Source organism: Fringilla coelebs, assembly GCF_963513975.1.
Source record: "Fringilla coelebs genome assembly, chromosome: 3".
Classification (NCBI taxonomy): Eukaryota; Metazoa; Chordata; class Aves; order Passeriformes; family Fringillidae; genus Fringilla; species Fringilla coelebs.
In genome coordinates, this window is record NC_140030.1 from 1940485 (window position 1) to 1961561 (window position 21077).

Below are 21077 nucleotides of genomic sequence, written 5' to 3' on the forward strand. Positions count from 1 at the left end.
AATTCCATGGGGGGAAAAACCGCACAGAGAATTCCGTGGGGGAAAAAAACCCACAGAGAATTCCATGGGGGGAAAAACCCCACAAAGAATTCCATGGAAATTCCATATGAGAAAAAACCCACAGGGAATTCCATGGGGGAAAAAAAACTCACAAAGAATTCCATTGGGGGAAAAAAACCCACAGAGAATTCCATGGGAAAAAATGCACACAGAATTCCATGGAAATTCCATGTGGGAAAAAACCCACAGAAAATTCCATGGGGGGGGGAAAACCCACAGAGAATTCCATGGAAATTCCATAAGGGGAAAAAATAAATTCACAGAGAATTCCATGGAAATTCTGTGGGGGGAAAAAACCCACAGAGAATTCCATGGGGGAAAAAACCCACAGAGAATTCCATGGGGAAAAAAACCCCACAGAGAATTCCATGGGGGAAAAAAACCCACAAAGAATTCCATGGGGGAAAAAAACCCACAGAGAATTCCATGGGGGGAAAAACCCACAAAGAATTCCATGGGGGGAAAAAACCTACAAAGAATTCCATGGGGGGAAAAAACCTACAAAGAATTCCATGGAAATTCTGTAGGGGGAAAAAACCCCACAAAGAATTCCATGGGAAAAAACGCACACAGAATTCCATGGAAATTCCATGTGGGAAAAAACCCACAGAAAATTCCATGGGGGGAAAAAACCTCACAAAGAATTGCGTAGGGAAAAAAAAAACCACAGAGAATTCCATGGGGAAAAGCCCACAGAGAATTCCATATAAATTCCATATGAGAAAAAACCCACAGAGAATTCCATGGGGGGAAAAACCCACTGAGAATTCCATGGGGGAAAAAAAACCCCACAGAGAATTCCATGGAAATTCTGTGGGGGAAAAAAACCCCACAAAGAATTCCATGGGGGGAAAAAACCCACAAAGAATTCCATGGGGGGAAAAACCCACTGAGAATTCCATGGGGGAAAAAAACCCACAGAGAATTCCATGGAAATTCTGTGGGGGAAAAAAACCACAAGGAATTCCATGGAAATTCCATGTGAGGAAAAAACCCACAGAGAATTCCATGGGGAAAAACCCACAAAGAATTCCTGGAAATTCCATGGGAGGAAAAAGCCCACAAAGAATTCCATGGGAGAAAATACCCACAAAGAATTCCATGGAAATTCCGTTGGAAAAAACAACCCACAAAGAATTCGATGGGAAAAAAAAACCCACAAAGAATTCCATGGAAATTCCATATGGGGAAAAAGTCCACAGAGAATTCCATGGAAATTCCACATGGGGAAAAATACCTCCAGAGAATTCCATAGAAATTCTGTGGGGAAAAAAAAACCACAAAGAATTCCATGGGGGAAAAACCCACAGAGAATTCCATGGAAATTCTGTGGGGGAAAAAAACCCACAAAGAATTCCATGGGGGAAAAAAACCCACTGAGAATTCCATGGGGGAAAAAAACCCACAAAGAATTCCATGGGGGGAAAAAACCCACAAATAATTCCATGGAAATTCCATTGGGGGAAAATAACCCACAGAGAATTCCATGGGGAAAAAAACCCACAGAAAATTCCATGGGGGGGGAAAATACCCACAAATAATTCCATGGAAATTCCATTGGAGGAAAAAACCCACAAAGAATTCCATGGAAATTCTATATGGGGAAAAATCCCACAGAGAATTCCATGGAAATTCTATATGGGGAAAAAACCCACAGAGAATTCCATGGAAATTCCATGGGGGAAAAAACCCACAAAGAATTCCATGGAAATTCCATGAGGGGAAAAATACCTCCAGAGAATTCCAAGGAAATTCCGTGGGGGAAAAAACCCCACAAAGAATTCCATGGGGGAAAAAAACCCACAGAGAATTCCATGGAAATTCCCTATGGGAAAAAACCCACAAAGAATTCAATGGGGGGAAAAAACCCACAGAGAATTCCATGGGGGAAAAAAACCCACAAAGAATTCCATGGGGGGAAAAACCCACAGAGAATTCCATGGGAAAAAAAACCACAGAGAATTCCATGGGGGGAAAAAACCCACAAAGAATTCCATGGAAAACCACAAAGCAGGGGTTAATTCCCAAAAATCCCACCTGAGGCAGAAATCCCAAGTGCAAATCCCAAACAACCAACAGGGGGGGAATTCCTTCCCAATCCCAGCCTCTCCCAGCTTGAAATTCCCACCCTAAATCCCAGTCCCAGCTTCAGTTTTTCATTCCAGGAATTTTATTTTTTTATTTTCCACCTGCGGTGGGCACAGAGAATTCCCACTCCTCCTCCTCCTCCTTGGGGAATTTTGTGTTTGTTGGGATTAAAAATTGGGATATTTCACACCAGTTTGGGGAAGGAAATATTCCTAAAATCCAGCAGAAAACTTTCCCTGGAAGAGCCTGAGAGATTTCTCCGTTGTTATCCCCGTTCCCAAGGCTGCTCCAAAAACCGGGATAAGGCCGTGGGAAAACAAAAGGAGGGAAAATCATCTCCGGAGCCTCCCCCAGCCACAGCTCAAGGTTGTTTTCCCAACGTTTTCCCGACTTTCCAACGGCATTCCCTGGGAATGCTGAGCTCCAGCACGGAGCTGTTTCCATCCCAAAATTCCTGGGAGCATCCCACGCGGCCGAGATATCGGGAACGGAGGGTGGGGGGATGCTGGAGGGAGGCCAGGGAATGCCACGGAGCAGCTGCAGGGCTGGGAGAGCTGGGAATGTGCAGCTGGATCTGGGGAGGATCCAGGGAATCCTCGGAGCCTTTTCCAGAGGGAAAGGAGAGCTGGGATTTGGGCAAGGGCTGGAGAGAGGGGCAGGAGGCAGGGAATGGCTTCCAGTGGGAAAGGGGAGCTGGGGATTGTGGGATCTTGGGAAGGAATTCCCGGCTGGGCTGGGATTCCCAGAGAATCCCTGGATCCCTGGCAGTGTCCCAGGGTGGGTTTGGATCACCCTGGGATGGTGGGAATTGTCCCTGGGATCATGGGATGGAAGGTCCATGGATCCCATAATCCCAAACCATTCCGGGATTCTGGGATCCAGGACACTCAGGATCCATCCCCAGGGATTTTTATGGGATTGGGGGATGGAAAAGGGAAGGGAGACCCTTCCTGGAGTGAAACCTCTGGATCCTGAAATTCCTTCCCAAGGAGGGATTGGGATTGGGCTGGATCCAACCCAGGGGAGCTGGAGAGGGATTTGGGAAAAGGGCCTGGAATGGCAGCACAGGGAATGGCTCCCACCATGGCCAGAGGGTCGGGATTTGGGGATTTTGGGAATTCTGGGATTTTGGGAAGGAATTCCCGGCTGGGCTGGGATTCCCAGAGAATCCCTGGCAGCATCCAAAGAAAGGTTGGAGCACCCTGGGGTTGGAATGGGATGGGATTGAAGCTCCATGGATCCCATAATCCCAAACCATTCCGGGATTCTGGGATCCAGGACGCTCAGGATCCATCCCCAGGGATTTTTATGGAATTGGGGGATGGAAAAGGGAAGGGAGACCCTTCCTGGAGTCCCCAATTCCCAGGGAAGCCCCTGGATCCTGAAATTCCATCCTAGAGAGGAATTGGAATGGAGATGGATCCAATCCAGGGCTGGGAGAGCTGGGAATGGAGGGAATTCCCTGGGAAAGGGGAGCTTGGGATTGTGGGATCTTGGGAAGGAATTCCCAGCCGGGCTGGAATTCCCAGAGAATCCCTGGCAGTGTCCCAGGAAAGGCTGGAGCAGCCTGGGATCGTGGGGGTGTCGGGGCTGGAATGGGATGGGATTTGAGGTTCCATTCCCACCCAAACCATTCCAGGATTCCCAGCGGTGATCCCGTGATCCGGGGCCTCTCCCGGTACCTGCACATCCTGCTCCAGCTGGCATTTCAGGTGGTCGTAGATTCCCACACTCGCATCCTGCAGCTCGTTCAGCTGCTGCTCGAAATCCAGCGCCTTGTCCGTCTGCTTCCGCAGGAATTCCAGCTGTGGGAATGAGGAGAAGCTCATCCCACCTCATCCCACCTCATCCAACCTCATCCAGCCTCATCCAGCCTCATCCAGCCTCATCCCACCTCATCCAGCCTCATCCCACCTCATCCAATCTCATCCAATCACCATACAACCTCATCCCACCATCTCCAACCTCATCCCACCCCAATCCCACCCCAATCCCAAACCCAATCCCACCCCAATCCCAATCCCACCCCAATTCCAATCCCATTCCCAATCCCATCCCCAATTCCAATCCCATTCCCAATCCCATTTCCAGTCCCAATCCTAATCCCACCCCAATCCCACCCTAATCCCAATCCCATTCCCAATGCCAACCTCAATCCTAATCCCACCCCAATCCCAATCCCCATCCCAATCCCAATCCCACCCCATTCCCAATCCCAACCTCAATCCCAATCCCACCCAATCCCAATCCCATCCTAAACCCAATCCCACCCTAATCCCAATCCCAGTCCCAACCCCAATCCCAATCCCACCACAATCCCAATCCCAATCCCAATCCCACCCTAATCCCAATCATACCCCAATCCCATTCCCAATCCCAATCCCAATCCCACCCCAATCCTAGTCCCAATGCCAATCCCAATCCTAACCCCCCATTCCCAATCCCAATCCCATTCCCAATCCCACCTCAATCCCATTCCCAATCCCAATCAGAATCCCATTCCCAATCCCAATCCCTCCCCAATCCCAAACCCAATACCAAATTCACCCTATACCAAATCCCCACCCCAATCCCACCACAATCCCAGTTCCACCCCAATCCCAATCCCACCCTAATTCCCATCCCAATCCCACCCCAATCCCAATCCCACCCCATCCCATCCCAATCCCAATCCCAATCCCAATCCCATCCCAATCCCAATCCCAATCCAATCTCAATCCCAATCCCAATCCCAATCCCATCCCAATCCCAATCCCAATCCCATCCCAATCCCAATCCCACTCCAATCTCAATCCCATCCCAATCCCATTCCTAATCCAAATCCAATCCTATCCCACCCTCAGCAATTCCCAAAAATCCTCCCCCGGGATTCACCTCCTCCTCGTTGTGTGCCCTCATGGCCTCGTTCCACCTTTCCCGGTTGCTCGTCAGCATCTCCCGCCGCTCCTCCTCGAACGTTTTCTGCGGAAAAAATCGGGAATTCCGCCCCGGGATCCCAGCGAGCGCGAACAGCCGGATCCCAAACTCCTTCCCAACCCCCTCAGAGCTCCGGATCCCCAACCTCACCCACCCAAATTCCATCCCGGCACTGCCGCTCCGAGGGGTTTTTTCCAGAATCTTTTCCCGGTTTTCCCGGTTTTCCCGGTTTTCCCGGGATGGGGATACCTCGATCTGCCGGAGGTGGTGCCGGTAGGATTTGAGCATGGTCCTGGTTTGCTCCTCCATCCTCTCCAGGAGCAGGTGGGTGGCGTGCGCCTGCTCCTTCAGGACCTGCTCGTACTGCTGGTCCCTGGCCCTCACCTCCTGGGAAAAACCAGGGGGAAAGGAGGATGGAATCAGCGGGAATCAGCGGGAATCCTCAGGGAATCCTCAGGGAATCCTCAGGGAATCCTCAGGGAATCCTCAGGGAATCCTCAGGGAAAGGGCAGGGCGTGGAATTATTGTGGATTGGGCAGGAATTGAAATTAAGGATCATCCAATTCAAATCCTGTAATCCCAGAGTGATCCAACCTTTCTGGGGTTCTCTGGGAATCCCAGCCCAGCCGGGAATTCCTTCCCAAGATCCCACAATCCCAAGCTCCCCTTTCCCACTGGAAGCCATTCCCTGCCTCCTGCCCCTCCAGCCCTTGCCCAAATCCCAGCTCTCCTTTCCCTCTGGAAAAGGCTCCAAGGATTCCCTGGATCCTCCCCTGATCCAGCTGCACATTCCCAGCCTGGAATTGCATCCAGCCCCATCCCGACTCTTCCTTGAGAAGGAATTTCAGGATCCAGGGAATTCCCTGGGAATTGGGGACGCCAGGAAGGGTCTCCCTTCCCTTTTCCATCCCCCAATTCCATAAAAATCCCTCGGGATGGATCCTGAGTGTCCTGGATCCCAGAATCCCGGAATGGTTTGGGATGGGATCCATGGACCTTCCATCCCATGATCCCAGGGACACTTCCCACCATCCCAGGGTGATCCAAACCCACCCTGGGACATTCCCAGGGATCCAGGGATTCTCTGGGAATCCCAGCCCAGCCGGGAATTCCTTCCCAAGATCCCACAATCCCAAGCTCCCCTTTCCCACTGGAAGCCATTCCCTGCCTCCTGCCCTTCTCCACCCCCTTCCCCAAATCCCAGCTCTCCTGGAGCCCCTTGAGGGATTCCCTGGATCCTCCCCTCCTCCATCCTGCCATTCCCAGCTCTCCCAGCCCGGATCCGTGCCAGAGCAGCTCCAGCCCCGGGATCAGCCCCGAGAATTCCCGGGTACCTCCTGGAGCTCTCGGATGAGCTGGTTCTTCCCCGCCAGGAGCTGCTCGCACTCCTGGCGCTGCTGCTCCAGCAGCTCCCACAATTCCTGCGGCGCCTTCACCTCCCCCACCAGGGCCCACTTGGAGTTGATCTCCTCCAACTTTTCCGTCCCGTGCCTGGCTTCCGCCTCCAGCTTCTCCAGCCTGCGGGAAGGCAGGGAATCGGGGAGCTGGGATAGGGCTGGAATTGTTCCAGACCTGGGGTTCTTCCCTTCCCTAAATCTTCTCCCTGAATTCCTTCCCTAAATCCCTTCCCTGAATCCCTTCCCTAAATTCCTTCCCCAAAATCCCTTCCCTAAATTCCTTCCCTAAATCCCTTCCCTGAATCCCTTCCCTAAATCCATTCCCTAAATCTATTCCCTAAATCCCTTCCCCAAAATCCCTTTCCTTCTCTAAATCCCTTCCCTAAACCCCTTCCATGAATCTCTTCCCTAAATCCCTTTCCTTCCCTGAATCCCTTCCCTAAACCCTTTCCCTATATCCATTCCTGGAATTCCTTCCCTAAATCCCTTTCCTTCCCTAAATCCATTCCCTAAATCCCTTCCCTAAATCCATTCCCTAAATCCCTTCCCTAAATCCATTCCCTAAATCTATTCCCAAAATCCCTTCCCTAAAATCCCTTTCCTTCCCCAAATCCCTTCCCTAAATCCATTCCCTAAGACCTAAATCCCTTTTCTGAATCCCTTTCCTTCCCTAAATCATTTCCCTGCCCTAAATCCATTCCCCAAATCCCTTCCCCAAATCCCTTCCCCCAAATCCCTTTCCTTCCCTAAATCCCTTCCCTAAATCCCTTCCCTAAACCCCTTCCCTGAATCCCTAAATTCCTTCCCTAATTCCCTTTCCTTCCCTAAATCCCTTCCCTGATTCCTTTTCCTTTCCTGAATGCCTTTCCTTTCCTAAATCCCTTCCCTGAATCCCTTCCCTAAATCCCTTCCCTGAATCCCTTCCCTAAATCCCTTCCCTGAATCCCATCCCTAAATACCTTCCCTAAATCTCTTCCCAAAATCCCTTCCATGAATCTCTTCCCTGAATCTTTTCCCTGAATCCCTTCCATGAATCTCTTCCCTGAATCCCTTTCCTTCTCCTAAATCCCATCCCTAAATCCTTTTCTTTCCCCAAATCCCTCCCCTAAATCCATTCCCTGAATTCCTTCCCAGAATCCCTTTCCTTCCCCAAATCTCTTCCCTGAATCCCATCCCTAAATCCCTTCCCTAAATCCATTCCCTAAATCCCCTCCCTGAATCCCTTTCCTTCCCTAAACCCGTTCCCTGAATCCCTAAATTCCTTCCCTAATTCCCTTTCCTTCTCTAAACCTCTTCCCTGATTCCTTTTCCTTTCCTGAATGCCTTCCCTTCCCTAAATCCATTCCCTAAATCCCTTCCCTAAATCTCTTCCCAAAATCCCTTCCATGAATCTCTTCCCTGAATCCCTTTCCTTCCCCAAAATCCCATCCCTAAATCCCTTTCTTTCCCCAAATCCCTCCCCTAAATCCATTCCCTGAATTCCTTCCCTGAATCCCTTTCCTTCCCCAAATCCCTTCTCTAAATCCATTCCCTAAACCTATTCCCTAAAATCCCTTCCCTGAATCCCTTCCGTGAATCCCTTCCCCAAAATCTCTTCCCTGAATCCCATCCCTAAATCCCTTCTCTAAACCCCGTCCATGAATTTCTTCCCTAAATCCCTTCCCTGAATCCCTTTTCTTCCCCAAAATCCCATCCCTAAATCCCTTTTCTTCCCCAAATCCCTTCCCTAAATCCATTCCCTAAATTCCTTCCCTAAATCCTTTTCTTTCTCTAAACCCCTTCCCTAAATCCATTTCCTAAGATTTAAATCCCTTTTCTGAATCCCTTTCCTTCCCTAAATTCGTTTCCTTCCCTAAATCCCTTCCCCAAAATCCATTCCCTACATCCCTTCCCTAAATCCATTCCCTAAGACCCTTCCCTGAATCCCTTCCCTAAATCCCTTCCATGAATCTCTTCCCTAAATCCCTTCCCTGAATCCCATCCCTGAATCCCTTTCCTTCCCCAAATCCCTTCCCTAAATCCCTTCCCTGAATCCTTTCCCTAAATCCATTTCCTAAATCCCTTCCCAGAATCTCTTCCCTGAATCCCATCCCTAAATCCCTTCTCTAAACCCCTTCCATGAATTTCTTCCCTAAATCCATTCCCTAAATCCCTTTTCTTCCCCAAAATCCCATCCTTGAATCCCTTTTCTTCCCCAAATCCCTTCCCTAAGGCCCTTCCCTAAATCCTTTCCCTGAATCCATTTCCTTCCCTAAATTCCTTTCCTTCCCTAAATCCCTTCCCTAAATCCCTTCCCCAAAATCCCTTCCCTAAATCTCTTCCCCAAAATCCCTTCCCTAAATCCCTTCCCTGAATCCCTTTCCTAAATCTCGGGAGAATGGATTTGTTGTTTCCTGGAATTTCTTTCCCCAAATCCCTTCCCTAAATCCCTTCTCTTTCCTTTCCTGAATCCCTTCCCCAAAATCCCTTTCTTTCGCCGAATCCCTTCCCTAAATCCCTTCCCTGAATCCCTTCCCTATATCCCTTCCCTAAATCTCTTCCCAAAATCCCTTCCATGAATCTCTTCCCTGAATCCCTTTCCTTCCCTAAATCCCTTCCCCAAATCCCTAAATTCCTTCCCTAATTCCCTTTCCTTCTCTAAACCCCTTCCCTGATTCCTTTTCCTTTCCTGAATGCCTTTCCTTTCCTAAATCCCTTCCCTGAATCCCTTCTCTAAATCCCTTCCCTGAATCCCCTCCATGAATCCCTTCCCTAAATCCCTTCCCTAAATCCATTCCCTGAATTCCTTCCCCAAATCCCTTCCTCAAATCCCTTCCCTAAATCCATTCCCTAAGACCCTTCCCTAAATCTTTTCCAAATCCTTTTCCTTCCCTAAATTCCTTTCTTTCCCTAAATCCCTTCCCTAAACTCCTTCCCTAAATTCATTTCCTTCCCTAAATCCATTCCCTAAATCCATTCCCCAAATCCCTTCCCCAAATTCCTTCCGTAAATCCCTTCTTCAAACCCCTTCCCTAAATCCACTCCCAAAGACCCTTCCCTAAATCCCTTTTCCGAATCCTTTTCCTTCCCTAAATCCATTCCCTAAATCCCTTCCCTAAATCTCTTCCCTAAATCCCTTCCCTGAATCCCATCCCTAAATCCCTTCCCTAAATCTCTTCCTGAAATCCCTTCCATGAATCTCTTCCCTGAATCCCTTTCCTTTCCCAAATCCCTTCCCTGAATTCCTTCCCTGAATCCCTTTCCTTCCCCAAATCCCTTCCCTAAATCCATTCCCTGAATTTCTTCTCTAAATCCCTTTCCTTCCCTAAACCCCTTCCCCAAATCCCTAAATTCCTTCCCTAATTCCCTTTCCTTCTCTAAACCCCTTCCCTGATTCCTTTTCCTTTCCTGAATGCCTTTCCTTCCCTAAATCCCTTCCCTGAATCCCTTCTCCAAAATCCCTTCTCTTCCCTGAATCCCTTCCCTAAATCCCTTCCCTAAATCCCTTCCCTGAATCCCTTCCCTGAATCCCTTCCCTAAATCCCTTCCCTGAATCCCATCCCTAAATACCTTCCCTAAATCTCTTCCTGAAATGCCTTCCATGAATCTATTCCCCGAATCCCTTTCCTTCCCTAAATCCCTTCCCTGAATTCCTTTCCTTCCCTAAATCCCTTCCCTGAATCCCTTTCCTTCCCTAAATCCCTTCCCTGAATCCCTTCCCTAAATCTCTTCCCAAAATCCCTTCCATGAATCTCTTCCCTGAACCCCTTTCCTTCCCCAAAATCCCATCCCTAAATCCTTTTCTTTCCCCAAATCCCTCCCCTAAATCCATTCCCTGAATTCCTTCCCTGAATCCATTTCCTTCCCCAAATCTCTTCCCTAAATCCATTCCCTAAATCCCTTCCCTAAATCCCTTCCCCAAAATCCCTTCCCTAAATCCCTTCCCCAAATCCCTTCCCTGAATCCCTTCCCTAAATCCCTTCCCTAAATTCCTTCCCCAAATCTCTTCCTTAAATCCCTTCCCTAAATCCTCTCCCTGGATCCCTTCCCTAAATCCCTTCCCTGAATCCCTTCCCTAAATCCTTTCCCTATATCCATTCCTGGAATTCCTTCCCTAAATCCCTTTCCTTCCCTAAATCCATTCCCTAAATCTATTTCCTAAATCCCTTCCGTAAATCCCTTCCCCAAAATCCCTTCCCTAAATCCCTTCCCTAAATCCCTTCCCTAAATCCCTTCCCTGAATCCCATCCCTAAATCCCTTCCCTAAATCTCTTCCTGAAATCCCTTCCATGAATCTCTTCCCTGAACCCCTTTCCTTCCCTAAATCCCATCCCTAAATCCCTTCCCTAAATCTCTTCCTGAAATCCCTTCCATGAATCTCTTCCCTGAATCCCTTTCCTTCCCTAAATCCTTCCCCAAAATCCCATCCCTAAATCCCTTTCTTTCCCCAAATCCCTCCCTTAAATCCATTCCCTGAATTCCTTCCCTGAATCCCTTTCCTTCCCCAAATCCCTTCCCTGAATCCCTTCCCTAAATCCCTTCCCTGAATCCCTAAATTCCTTCCCTAATTCCCTTTCCTTCTCTAAACCCCTTCCCTGATTCCTTTTCCTTTCCTGAATTCCTTTCCTTCCCTAAATCCCTTCCCTAAATCCATTCTCTAAATTCCTTCCATGAATCCCTTCCCTAAATCCCTTCCCTAAATCTCTTCCTGAAATCCCTTCCATGAATCTCTTCCCTGAATCCCGTTCCTTCCCTAAATCCTTTCCCTGAATCCCATCCCTAAATCCCTTTCTTTCCCCAAATCCCTCCCTTAAATCCATTCCCTGAATTCCTTCCCTGAATCCCTTTCCTTCCCCAAATCCCTTCCCTGAATCCCTTCCCTGAATCCCTTCCCTGAATCCCTTCCCTAAATCTCTTCCCAAAATCCCTTCCATGAATCCCTTCCCTGAATCCCTTTCCTTCGCTAAATCCCTTCCCTAAATCCATTCCCTAAATCCCTTCCCTAAATCTCTTCCCTAAATCCCTTCTCTAAATCCATTCCCTAAATCCCTTCCCTAAATCCCTTCCCTAAATCCCCTCCCTGAATCTCTTCCCTGAATCCCTTTCCTTCCCTAAATCCCTTCCCCAAATCCTTAAATTCCTTCCCTAATTCCCTTTCCTTCTCTAAACCCCTTCCCTGATTCCTTTTCCTTTCCTGAATTCCTTTCCTTCCCTAAATCCCTTCCCTGAATCCCTTCCCTAAATCCCTTCTCTAAATCCCTTCCCTAAATCCCTTCCCTAAATCCCTTCCCTAAATCCCTTCACTGAATCCATTTCCTTCCCTAAATCCATTCCCTAAATCCCTTCCCTAAATCCCTTCTCCTTCCTTCCCTAAATCCCTTCCCCAAATCCCTTTCCTGAATCCCTTTCCTGAATCCCTTCCCTGAATCCCTTCCCTAAATCCCTCCCTGAATCCCTTCCCTAAATCCCTTCTCCTTCCTTTCCTGAATCCCTTCCCCCAAATCCTTTTCTTTCCCTGAATCCCTTCCCTGAATCCCTTCCCTAAATCCCGGGAGCATGGATTTGGTGCTTCCTGCAATTCCTGGGAATGGGGCTGAAGGAAAAGCAGGATGGCACCACCCAGGAATGATCCTGGGGCAGGGAGGGGGAGGATCAGGGAATGCCAGAGGCTGGAAAAGCTTTGGAAAATCCCGGTAGGAAAAATTCCACAGCCAGAGCAGGATGGGCAGGGCCCCTCCAGGAATGTGCTGAGGAATTCCAAGCAGGAATCCCGGAATGGTTTGGGATGGGATCCATGGAGCTTCCATCCCATGATCCCAGGGACACTTCCCACCATCCCAGGGTGATCCAAACCCACCCTGGGGCACTGCCAGGGATCCAGGGATTCTCTGGGAATCCCAGCCCAGCCGGGAATTCCTTCCCAAGATCCCACAATCCCAAGCTCCCCTTTCCCACTGGAAGCCATTCCCTGCCTCCTGCCCCGCTCTCCAGCCCTTGCCCAAATCCCAGCTCTCCTTTCCCTCTGGAAAAGGCTCCGAGGATTCCCTGGATCCTCCCCTGATCCAGCTGCACATTCCCAGCCTGGAATTGCATCCAGCCCCATCCCGACTCCTCCTTGAGAAGGAATTTCGGGATCCAGGGGTTTCCCTGGGAATTGGGGACTCCAGGAAGGGTCTCCCTTCCCTTTTCCATCCCCCAATTCCATAAAAATCCCTGGGGATGGATCCTGAGTGTCCTGGATCCCAGAATGGTTTGGGATGGGATCCACGGACCTTCAATCCCATCCCATTCCCGCCCCACCATCCCATAGTGATCCAACCTTTCCTTGGACACTGCCAGGGATCCAGGGATTCTCTGGGAATCCCAGCCCAGCCAGGAATTCCTTCCCAAGATCCCACAATCCCAAGCTCCCCTTTCCCACTGGGAAGCCATTCCCCGTTTCCTCCCCTTCCATCCCATTCCCAAATCCATCTCCACCTCTCCAGGAAACCTCTGGAAAACTCTCCCTCAAACCACCTGGGCCAGGTGGGATTTGGGAACCTCGTCACGGGCTGGAATTTCCCATCGGAATCCGGCGGCGTTCCCGAATCCCCGGCTCCTCCCCGCTCACCTCCTCCTCTTCTCCACCCCGTCCTTTTCCCGCCGCCGCCATTCCCGAAGGTCGGATTCCGCCCGGACGTTGGTCAGCAGCTGCGTCCCGTGGAAAAGCAGCTTGGCCAGGGCCTGCCAGGGAAGGGACATCCCGGGAATTTGGGCTGGGAATGCGCCAATCCCGGATCCTTCCCGTCCGTGGGCTGGTTGGGAATCCAGTTCCGAGGATCCCGGTCAAATCCCGATGCCTAAAGGATCCTGAAATCCCTTTCCTTCCTGAAATGCCTTCCCTGAATTCCATCCCATCCCATCCCATAATCCCATCCCTGAATCCCATCCCACCCCATAATCCCATCCTGGAATCCCATCCCATCCCATCCTGGAATCCCATCCCAGAATCCCATCCAATTCCAGAATCCCATCCCATCCAGGAATCCCATCCTGGAATCCCATCCAACTCCAGAATCCCATCCAATTCCAGAATCCCATCCCACCCCATAATCCCATCCTGGAATCCCATCCAATTCTGGAATCCCATCCTGGAATCCCATCAAACTCCAGAATCCCATTCCACCCCATAATCCCATCCTGGAATCCCATCCAATTCCAGAATCCCATCCTGGAATCCCATCAAACTCCAGAATCCCATTCCAGAATCCCATCCCGGAATCCCATTCCAGAATCCCATCCCAGAATCCCATCCCGGAATCCCATCCTGGAATCCCATCCAATTCCAGAATCCCATCCCATAATCCCATCCAATTCCAGAATCCCATCCCAGAATCCCATCCAATTCCAGAATGCCATCCTGGAATCCCATTCCAGAATCCTATCCCAGAATCCCATCCCATAATCCCATCCCAGAATCCCACCCCAAAATCCCATCCACTTCCAGAATCCCATCCCAGAATCCCATCCAGGAATCCCATCCAACTCCAGAATCCCATCCAATTCCAGAATCCCATCCCAGAATCCCATCCCGGAATCCCATCCCAGTATCCCATCCCAGAATCCCATCCAATCCCAGAATCACATCCAACTCCAGAATCCCATCCCAGAATCCCATCCCGGAATTCCATCCAATTCCAGAATCCTATCCCAGAATCTCGTCCCGGAATCCCATCCCGGAATCCCATCCCGGAATCCCATCCCAGAATCCCATCCTGGAATCCCATCCCAGAATCCCATCCCGGAATCCCATCCCAGAATCCCATCCCAGAATCCCATCCCGGAATCCCATCCCGGAATCCCATCCCAGAAACCTATATCGGAATCCCATCCAATTCCAGAATCCCATCCCATCCCAGAATCCCATCCCGGAATCCCATCCAATTCCAGAATCCCATCCTGGAATCCCATCCAATTCCAGAATCCCATCCCAGAATCCCATCCCAGAATCCCATCCCAGAATCCCATCCAGGAATCCCATCCAATTCCAGAATCCCACTCCAGAATCCCATCCCAGAATCCCACCCCGGAATCCCATCCAATTCCAGAATCCCAACCCACCCCATAATCCCATCCCAGAATCCCATCCCACCCCATAATCCCATCCAGGAATCCCATCCAATTCCAGAATCCCATCCCAGAATCCCATCCCAGAATCCCATCCTGGAGTTCCATCCAACTCCAGAATCCCATCCAACTCCAGAGTCCCATCCCAGAATCCCATCCCAGAATCCCATCCCAGAATCCCATCCCACCCCATAATCCCATCCCGGAATCCCATCCAATTCCGGAATCCCATTCAGGAATCCCATCGAATCCCAGAATCCCATCCAATTCCAGAATCTCATCCAATCCCAGAATCCCATCCCGGAATCCCATCCAATTCCAGGAATCCCATCCCATAATCCCATCCCGGAATCCCATCCCAGAATCCCATCCAGGAATTCCATCCAACTCCAGAATCCCATCCAGGAATCCCATCCAATTCCAGAATCCCATCCCACCCCATAATCCCATCCCGGAATCCCATCCCACCCCAGAATCCCACCCCGGAATCCCATCCAATTCCAGAATCCAATTCCAGAATCCCATCCTGGAATCCCATCCCAGAATCCCATCCAGGAATCCCATCCAATTCCAGAATCCCATCCCAGAATCCCATCCCAGAATCCCATCCCGGAATCCCATCCAATTCCAGAATCCCATCCCAGAATCCCATTTCGGAATCCCATCCCAGAATCCCATCCAATTCCAGAATCCCATCCAGGAATCCCATCCAATTCCAGAATCCCATCCCACCCCATAATCCCATCCCGGAATCCCATCCCACCCCAGAATCCCACCCCGGAATCCCATCCAATTCCAGAATCCAATTCCAGAATCCCATCCTGGAATCCCATCCCAGAATCCCATCCAGGAATCCCATCCAATTCCAGAATCCCATCCCGGAATCCCATCCAATTCCAGAATCCCATCCTGGAATCCCATCCAACTCCAGAATCCCATCCCATAATCCCATCCCGGAATCCCATCCCAGAATCCAGGAATTCCATCCAACTCCAGAATCCCATCCAGGAATCCCATCCAATTCCAGAATCCCATCCCGGAATCCCATCCCAGAATCCCATCCAATTCCAGAATCCCATCCCGGAATCCCATCCCAGAATCCCATCCCGGAATCCCATCCCGGAATCCCATCCAATTCCAGAATCCCATCCCAGAATCCCATCTCGGAATCCCATCCCGGAATCCCATCCCAGAATCCCATCCCGGAATCCCATCCCAGAATCCCATCCCGGAATCCCATCCAATTCCAGAATCCCATCCCAGAATCCCATCTCGGAATCCCATCCCAGAATCCCATCCCAGAATCCCATCCAATCCCAGAGTCACATCCAATTCCAGAATCCCATCCCAGAATCCCATCCAATTCCAGAATCCCAGCCAGGAATCCCATTCCAATTCCAGGATCCCATCCTGGAATCCCATCCAATTCCAGAATCCCATCCAATTCCAGAATCCCATCCAACTCCAGAATCCCATCCTGGAATCCCATCCAACTCCAGAATCCCATCCAGGAATCCCATCCCACCCCATAATCCCACCCCGGAATCCCATCCAATTCCAGAATCCCATTCCAGAATCCCATCCCAGAATCCCACCCCAGAATCCCATCCCATAATCCAATTCCAGAATCCCATCCTGGAATCCCATCCAATTCCAGAATCCCATTCAGGAATTCCATCCAATCCCAGAATCCCATCCCAGAATCCCATCCAATTCCAGAATCCCCGTTTAAGGTTGGAAAATCCCACGGAATCCAACCATTCCCAGCACCACGGATCCCGCTCAAATCCCACTCCTGGGCAGTTTCTCTCCAAAATTTTTGGCCCAAAAAAGGAGGAAAACAAGGGATAAGAAAGGATCCAAGAAGAAATTCCCATCAGATCCCAAGGATCCTGCTCAAATCCCACTCCTGGGCAGTTTCACTCTCAGTTTTTCGCCCAAAAAGGAGGAAAATCAGGGATAAGGAAGGATCCAGGAGGAGATTCCCATTGGATCCCAAATCCCAATCCTGGGGAGTTTCTTTCCCAAATTTTTGGCCCAAAAAGGAGGAAAATAAGGGATAAGGATGAATCCAAGAGGAGATTCCCATTGGATCCCAAATCCCAATACTGAGGAATTTTTTCCCTATTTTTTGTCCCATCAAGGGGATGAAAGGAGGAAAACATGGAACAAGGAGGGATCCAAGAGGAAATTCCCATCGGATCCCAAATCCTGGTCCTGAGGAATTTTCTCCCTATTTTTTGTCCCATTAAAGGATGGATCCAAGAGGAAATTCCCATCAAATTCCAAATCCCACTCCTAGGGTTTCTCTCCCGGATTTTTGTCCCACCAAGGAGACCAAAACAAGGGATAAGGATGGATCCAAGAGGGAATTCCCATCAGATCCCAAGGATCCTGCTCAAATCCCAATCCTGGGGAGTTTCTTTCCCAAATTTTTGGCCCAAAAAGGAGGAAAATCAGGGATAAGGAGGGATCCAGGAGGAAATTCCCATTGGATCCCAAATCCCACTCCTGAGGAGTTTTTTCCCTATTTTTTGTCCCATCAAGGGGACACCAAGGAGGAAAACATGGAACAAGGAAGGATCCAAGAGGAAATTCCCATTGGATCCCAAATCCCAATCCTGGGGAGTTTCTTTCCCAAATTTTTGGCCCAAAAAAGAGGAAAACAAGGGATAAGGATGGATCCAAGAGGAAATTCCCATCGGATCCCAAATCCTGGTCCTGAGGAGTTTCTTTCCCTATTTTTTGTCCCATCAAGGAAACACCAAGGAGGAAAACATGGAACAAGGAGGGATCCAAGAGGAAATTCCCATCGGATCCCAAATCCCACTCCTAGGGTTTCTCTCTCGGATTTTTGCCCCACCAAGGAGACCAAAATGAGGGATAAGGATGGATCCAAGAGGGAATTCCCATCTGATCCCAAGGATCCTGCTCAAATCCCACTCATGGGGAATTTCTTTCCCAAATTTTTGGCCCAAAAAGGAGGAAAAACAGGGATAAGGATGGATCCAAGAGGAAATTCCCACTGGATTTCAAGGATCTGGCCCAAATTCCCGCTCCAGAGTTTCTCTCCCGGTTTTTGGTCCATAAAGGAGGAAAATCAGGGATAAGGAGGGATCCAAGAGGAAATCCCCATTGGATCCCAAATCCCAATCCTGGGAAGTTTCTTTCCCAAATTTTTGGCCCAAAAAGGAGAAAAATAAGGGATAAGAAAGGATCCAAGAGGAGATTCCCACTGGATCACAAATCCTGGTCCTGAGGAATTTTCTCACCATTTTTTTGTCCCATTAAAGGATGGATCCAAGAGGAAATTCCCATCAAATCCCAAATCCCACTCTTAGGGTTTCTCTCCCAGATTTTTGTCCCACCAAGAAGACCAAAACGAGGGATAAGGATGGATCCAAGAGAAAATTCCCATCTGATCCCAAGGATCCTGCTCAAATCCCACTCATGGGGAGTTTCCCAAATTTTTGGCCCAAAAAGGAGGAAAATAAAGGATAAGAAAGGATCGAAGAGGAAATTCCCACTGGATTTCAAGGATCTGGCCCAAATTCCCACTCCAGAGTTTCTCTCCAGGTTTTTAGTCCATAGAGGAGGAAAATCAGGGATAAGGAGGGATCCAGGAGGAGATTCCCATCGGATCCCAAATCCCAATCATGGGCAGTTTCTTTCCCAAATTTTTGGTCCAAAAAGGAGGAAAATCAGGGATAAAGATGGATCCAGGAGGAGATTCCCAATCCTTCCTCACCTTCTCGGTCTCCTCGATCAGCTTCAGGCTCTTCCTCTTCTCTTCCTCCTCCTCCTCCTGCTCTTCCTGCTCCACCTTCTCTCCAAGCGCTTCCCTGGCAGGAAAAAGGGGAAAAGTTGGGAATATTTTAATGGTATTTAATGAGGTTATTTATATTAATTTTATATGTATATATATAATTTTATATAGATATATATTTTATTTATATATATATTATGTATATATAAATTTTTAAAATTTTATATATATAAAATTATATATTTAGATATAAATTATATCTAAATATATAATTGATATATAAATTATATATTATAATTATATAAATTATAATTCATAGATAACTTATATAATTTATAATTATATATGAATTATTGAAATTTATATATTTATACATGAATATAAAAATATTTGTATATATATTTATGTATTTATATATATAAATTTGATTTAATTGATATAAATTTATGTATAATATTTATCTATTATATTTTTATATAATATTAATATAAGGTAATATTATTATATTCTTATATAATATTAATATAAGGCTTATATTATATTATATTATATTATATTATATTATATTATATTATATTATATTATTCTTATATAATTATTTTATTATATTATATTATATTATATTCTTATATTATATTATATTATATTCTTATATTATATTCTTATATAACATTAATATAAGGTAAAATAAAAAATAATATAATATAATATAATATAATATAATATAATATAATATAATATAATATAATATAATATAATATAATATAATATGATTTTAAAATTATAATACAATATAATACAATAAATTTATTTACTATATCATATAATATAATATAGTACATAGTATAATAATTAATGTATAATAATAACATAATATAATATAATGTAATGTAATGTAATGTAATGTAATGTAATATAATATAATATAATATAATATAATATAATATAATATAATATAATATATTTCTATAATTAATATGACATTAATTAATTAAATTCTTATATATTTCTCTATTTACACTTATAATATTTGTTAATATATTCTCCACCCCGCCCTCTTCCCAATGCTTGGAAAGGGCCTGGATCCAACCCCATTGGTTCCTTGGGATTGGGAAAGGATTTGGGATGATCCTGGTGGGATCCTTGCAGAGGGATCAATCCCAGCTGGGATCAGGAAAGGGTTTGGGATGATCCTGGTGGGATCCTTCCAGAGGGATCAATCCCAGCTGGGATCGGGAAAGGGTTTGGGATGATCCCGGTGGGATCATTCCCGTGGGATCCATCCCAGGTGGTTCCTTGGGAAAGGATTTGGGATGATCCCGGTGGGATCCTTGCAGAGGGATCCATCCCAGCTGGGATCAGGAAAGGGTTGGGGATGATCCCGGTGGGATCCTTGCAGAGGGATCAATCCCAGCTGGGATCGGGAAAGGGTTTGGGATGATCCCGGTGGGATCCTTCCTGCTCAGGATATTCCAGAGGGATAATCCCAGCTGGGATCAGGAAAGGGTTTGGGATGATCCCGGTGGGATCCTTGCAGAGGGATCCATCCCAGCTGGGATCAGGAAAGGGTTTGGGATCAATCCCAGCTGGGATCCGGACAGGATTTGGGATGATCCTGGTGGGATCCTTCCAGAGGGATCAAACCCAGGTGGGATCAGGAAAGGGTTTGGGATGATCCCGGTGGGATCCTTGCAGAGGGATCAATCCCAGGTGGGATCAGGAAAGGGTTTGGGATGATCCTGGTGGGATCCTTCCAGTGGGATCAATCCCAGCTGGGATCAGGAAAGGGTTTGGGATCAATCCCAGCTGGGATCCGGACAGGATTTGGGATGATCCCGGTGGGAGCCTTCCAGTGGGATCAATCCTAGACAGTTCCTTGGTATTGGGAAAGGATTTGGGATGATCCCAGGTGGGATCCTTCCGTGTCAGGAGATTCCAGTGGGATCAATCCCAGGTGGGATCGGGACAGGATTTGGGATCAATCCCAGGTGGGACTGGGACAGGATTTGGGATGATCCCGGTGGGATCCTTGCAGTGGGATCGATCCCAGGTGGTTCCTTGGGAAAGGCTTTGGGATTATCCCGGTGGGATCCGCTTGGCACTCAGATATTCCAGAGGGATCAATCCTAGGCAGTTCCTTGGGATCAGGAAAGGATTTGGGATGATCCCAGGTGGGATCCTTCCCCGTCAGGAGGTTCCAGTGGGATCAAACCCAGGTGGGATCAGGAAAGGATTTGGGATGATCCTGGTGGGATCCTTCCAGTGGGATCCATCCCAGGTGGTTCCTTGGTATCGGGACAGGATTCGGGATGATCCCAGTGGGATCCCTCCAGAGGGATCCATCCCAGGTGAGACTGGGACAGGATTTGGGATGATCCTGGTGGGATCCTTCCCGCTCACGATATTCCAGAGGGATCAATCCCAGGTGGGATCGGAAAAGGATTTGGGATCAATCCCAGGTGGGATTGGAAAGGGGTTTGGGATGATCCCGGTGGGATCCTTCCACTGGGATCCATCCCAGGTGGTTCCTGGGGAAAGGATTTGGGATGATCCCGGTGGGATCCTTCCAGAGGGATCAAACCCAGGTGGGATTGGGAAAGGATTTGGGATCAATCCCAGGCGGGATCAGGACAGGATTTGGGATGATCCCGGTGGGAGCCTTCCAGTGGGATCAATCCTAGACGGTTCCTTGGGATTGGAAAAGGATTTGGGATGATCCCAGGTGGGATCCTTCCCACTCAGGATATTCCAGAGGGATCAGTCCC

General features: G+C 48.2%; 1 protein-coding gene across 1 annotated transcript in view; it reads right to left on the bottom strand.

Annotated features, from left to right (window-relative positions):
* The window catches only part of DRC1 (dynein regulatory complex subunit 1), a gene marked incomplete at both ends in the record, with an annotated part of 38294 nt that extends 18887 nt beyond the window's left edge, over positions 1-19407 (bottom strand). The window contains 7 exons of the mRNA XM_084201648.1: positions 3831-3953; positions 5023-5109; positions 5314-5451; positions 6399-6582; positions 13051-13163; positions 18295-18388; positions 19403-19407. Coding sequence (XP_084057774.1) covers positions 3831-3953; positions 5023-5109; positions 5314-5451; positions 6399-6582; positions 13051-13163; positions 18295-18388; positions 19403-19407 — 744 coding nt within the window. The remainder of the gene's footprint in view (positions 1-3830; positions 3954-5022; positions 5110-5313; positions 5452-6398; positions 6583-13050; positions 13164-18294; positions 18389-19402) is intronic.
* Positions 19408-21077: the final 1670 nt, after the last annotated feature.